The sequence below is a fragment of the Vollenhovia emeryi genome, unplaced genomic scaffold, assembly GCF_000949405.1.
Source record: "Vollenhovia emeryi isolate VEMERY1.0 unplaced genomic scaffold, V.emery_V1.0 DF940886.1, whole genome shotgun sequence".
NCBI classification, from domain to species: domain Eukaryota; kingdom Metazoa; phylum Arthropoda; class Insecta; order Hymenoptera; family Formicidae; genus Vollenhovia; species Vollenhovia emeryi.
The window spans coordinates 3,605-6,824 of record NW_011965480.1 but is presented as its reverse complement, the minus strand read 5'-3'; the positions used below and the strand labels follow the sequence as shown (position 1 = coordinate 6,824).

Here is a 3,220-nt window from a genome sequence, read left to right as displayed (position 1 = left end):
AGTAAACCCCCCGACCGGGGACGAGCGGTGACGTCTGTACCTGACCTCTGCCGTGGACTACGTGGGTGCGTAAGTCCGGAGTAATTCCGGCAAAAACCACAGGGAGCGGCATGTTCAACGTGGGAAAACCGCTCCCGCTCGTCTGACTGGAGCCTATCCGGGCGTTGAAGCCAGTATGCCGGGCGCGTGTATGGAGGGGCCGGTTAGCCGCCGCCCCCTCATACCCATGCTGAGGGGGAGTTTTCCTTGGCAAACTCTAGCCTTGGGGCGGGGTGAGCGGCCGATCGGGTCGGTGCGCGCCCTGCTTCGGGGATGAGTATAATCCTTTAGCGTAATGGTGGGCCTGGCCGTCTCCAGGGATCTTTTTGTCGAGTCACTGGTCGGGATAGGGGTGGCTCCCCGACAAGCGGCCTCTCCGCTTCCCGGCCCATAAATAGGGTATTTCTTAACTGGGGATAGATCCCCCACCGCGGTGGGGGTCCCGTGATGGGCGAACCAGAAACACAATCTCTGCCGATATGGATAAAAAACCCACCGTAGTTTTGAGGAGGATCGAGGAAGGAGCACAGGCGAGTGCGAAAGAAAATGAGGCGATGCAAACAGACTGCCCCCCGGGGCAACGAGAGGGGAGGACCAAGGCAGGCCCTTCGAGCGTGGATGCACCCAGGAGCAGAGAGAAAGATACTGCCCCGAGGTATGTGGACTCGCTAGAGGACACGGATACCGAAGTCGAAGCTGATGCTGAGGACTTCGAAGAGCCCGAGGAGAGGAGAGGCAGGCCCCCGACGACGGGCAAGGGCCTCTTCATGAAAGAACGGAAGGAAGCTAAGAAGGAGGTGAAACGTCTCAAGGCGCAACAGAAAGCCCTAAGAAGTGTCCTGGACAGGAGAGTCCTCCCAAACTCCCGGGATAGAAGGGGAATAACCCCCGAGAGGGTGACAGCCAGACAAATGGCTGACATGTCCGTGGAGCAGATAGCCGCGGAGCTAACGGAATATATCGACATCGTGGATAAGGTGGCAGACACTTCAAAAAATTTGAAGGGCACCTATGTCCACCTACTGCGCAATTCGGCCTGTAAGATCAGAGCCGCCACGACAGTCCTTGCCGGGAAACAATCACCGACAACGGGCGAGGAGAACAGTGAACTCTCCAGATTGAGGGAGAGAAACAAGGAACTGGAGGGCCAGGTGGCTCAACTCGCGGTAGCGCTGCTGCAGCAACAACAGCAGCAGAGGCCAAGCGAGGAAGAGCCAAAGCAGGCAGAGAGGCCCCTGCGGAAGAGGAAGCTCCGTAGACTGGCAGAATCCTCGGAAGACGAGGGGACAGACCCGCCACGTACTACCCGGGTCAGTGATGACACTACCCAGGAGTGCGCTGGCGCAGGGGCGGCAGACGATAAGGCAGTCGCGGCTGCAGAGGAGGACCCCCCGGTCCTTCGACCGGCTGTTAGAGGGGCCAAGAAGAGGCTGGAGGGACCGTCCGAGGAGAGGGCCCTGGAGGAGGTCCGGAGGGTAATGGAGAGCATTTCGCTCCGGAGCGTCCGCTCGGGAGATGCCCAAGAAATAAGGCAGAACCTCAGCAACCTCATAACGCGCTGCGTGGGGGCGAGGGCGATTCTCCCGACCGGCGCGAGATCATCGACTGAGGATGGGGTAGCAGATGCTGCACAGCCAAGGAAGGTCGCAGCACTGTGCCCAGCCAGGCGCCGAAAAAGGCGACTGGGACGAAGAAGAAGGAGACGTCCAAGCCAACACCCGTAACAGGAGGAAGCACTGGGCAGGGTAAGGGCGACGCCACTAACAAGGAAGTGGCTAGGAAGAGGGCTGCTAGCCAAACCAGGCCTGGAAAAGGAGCTACCGCCCAGAGGACTGCAAGTCGCACGAGGGCTGCTCAGCCGCGGGACACCCGCAGTGAGGAAGGGCCCACGACCTCGAAGGGCAAGACTAGCAAGCCCACACAGGCAACTCAGGGGTCCTGGGTTGAAGTGGTGAAGAGGGGCCTAAAGAAGAGGACGGCGCCGGCGCAAAACGGTCCCTCCCAGAGGAACGAGGCGAGCACTCCGGCAACCAGCGGGAAGAAGACCCCTACCGCAAAGTGCAGGAATCCTAGGGCGCAGGCGGTAACCCTCACATTCCCTCCAGGCATGTATGCCGAGGGTATGAGGATTATCAAGTCCCAAATCCAACTGGAGGATTTGGGAATAAGTGAGGTCAGACCAAGAAGGGCCTTGACTGGGGCCCTCATTTTAGAGGTCTTAGGCGAGGACGCTAAGGTGAAAGCCGACCAGCTTGCGGATAAAATTAAGGTCGTCGTGGGGGATACCGAGGGGGTAAAGGTTGCCCGCCCGACAAAGCTAGCCGAACTGCGTGTCAAAGACCTTGACGACTCGGCTACGCAGGAGGAAGTTAAAGAGGCGGTGGCCAAGGTGGGGGGCTGTGAGCCTCATGAGGTGAAGGTGGGCCCACTGAGGCGTGCTACGAATGGACTTAGCACGGCGTGGGCACAATGCCCCTTGGCCGCGGCGAAGCAGGCCGCCAAGTCCGGCAGAATTAAGATAGGTTGGGTGTCGGCAAGGGTGGACCTGCTAGACGCGAGGCCGCTGGTATGTTACCGGTGCCTGGAGCGGGGCCACGTGCGGCAACAATGCCGCAGTGCTCAGGACCGTAGCAACCTCTGCTACAGGTGTGGGGGCGAGGGGCACAAGGCCCAAGCGTGCAGCGCGACGCCGAAGTGCCCGGTGTGTAGCGCGAAGGGGTTGCCGGCGGGGCATAAGGCCGGTGGTGGGGGCTGCAGGCTGCCCCCCAAGAAGGAGGCAAGAAGAATGGGTGCGGAAAGGCGAACGCAGTCGCAGCCGGCGCCTGTTGCAAGGGCCACCCAGGAGGCGGAGCAGAACAACCAGCGAGAGGAGGCAGATATGGAGGTGGAGTCGTCCCAGGTTCCTGCGGCAATCCACACCACGGAGGGGGCTTGGAGGAAGCCCACACTGAGGCCCCGCAATGCCCATAAAAATCTTGCAGGCAAATGTGAACCACGCCCGCCAAGCACATGATCTGTTTGTGCAGACCATGGCGGAGCGTGGTTGCTGTCTGGGGGTGATTGCGGAACCTCTAAGCGTCCCGGACCATCCGTGCTGGGCCGGGAGTTTAGATGGAAAGGCGGCAATCTGCTGGAGGAGGGTGGAGGACAGGCATATCCCCACCACTAAGAAAGGGGCAGG

At 60.5% G+C, this 3,220-nt stretch overlaps 1 protein-coding gene across 1 annotated transcript; it reads left to right on the top strand.

Annotated features, from left to right (window-relative positions):
* The first annotated feature begins 518 nt into the window (after positions 1-518).
* On the top strand, positions 519-3,208 carry LOC105555669. The gene is made up of 3 exons (XM_012002694.1): positions 519-1,570; positions 1,663-3,020; positions 3,066-3,208. The coding sequence occupies exons 1-3, from the start codon at positions 519-521 to the stop codon at positions 3,206-3,208; spliced, it is 2,553 nt and encodes an 850-aa protein (XP_011858084.1).
* The last annotated feature ends 12 nt before the right edge of the window (positions 3,209-3,220 follow it).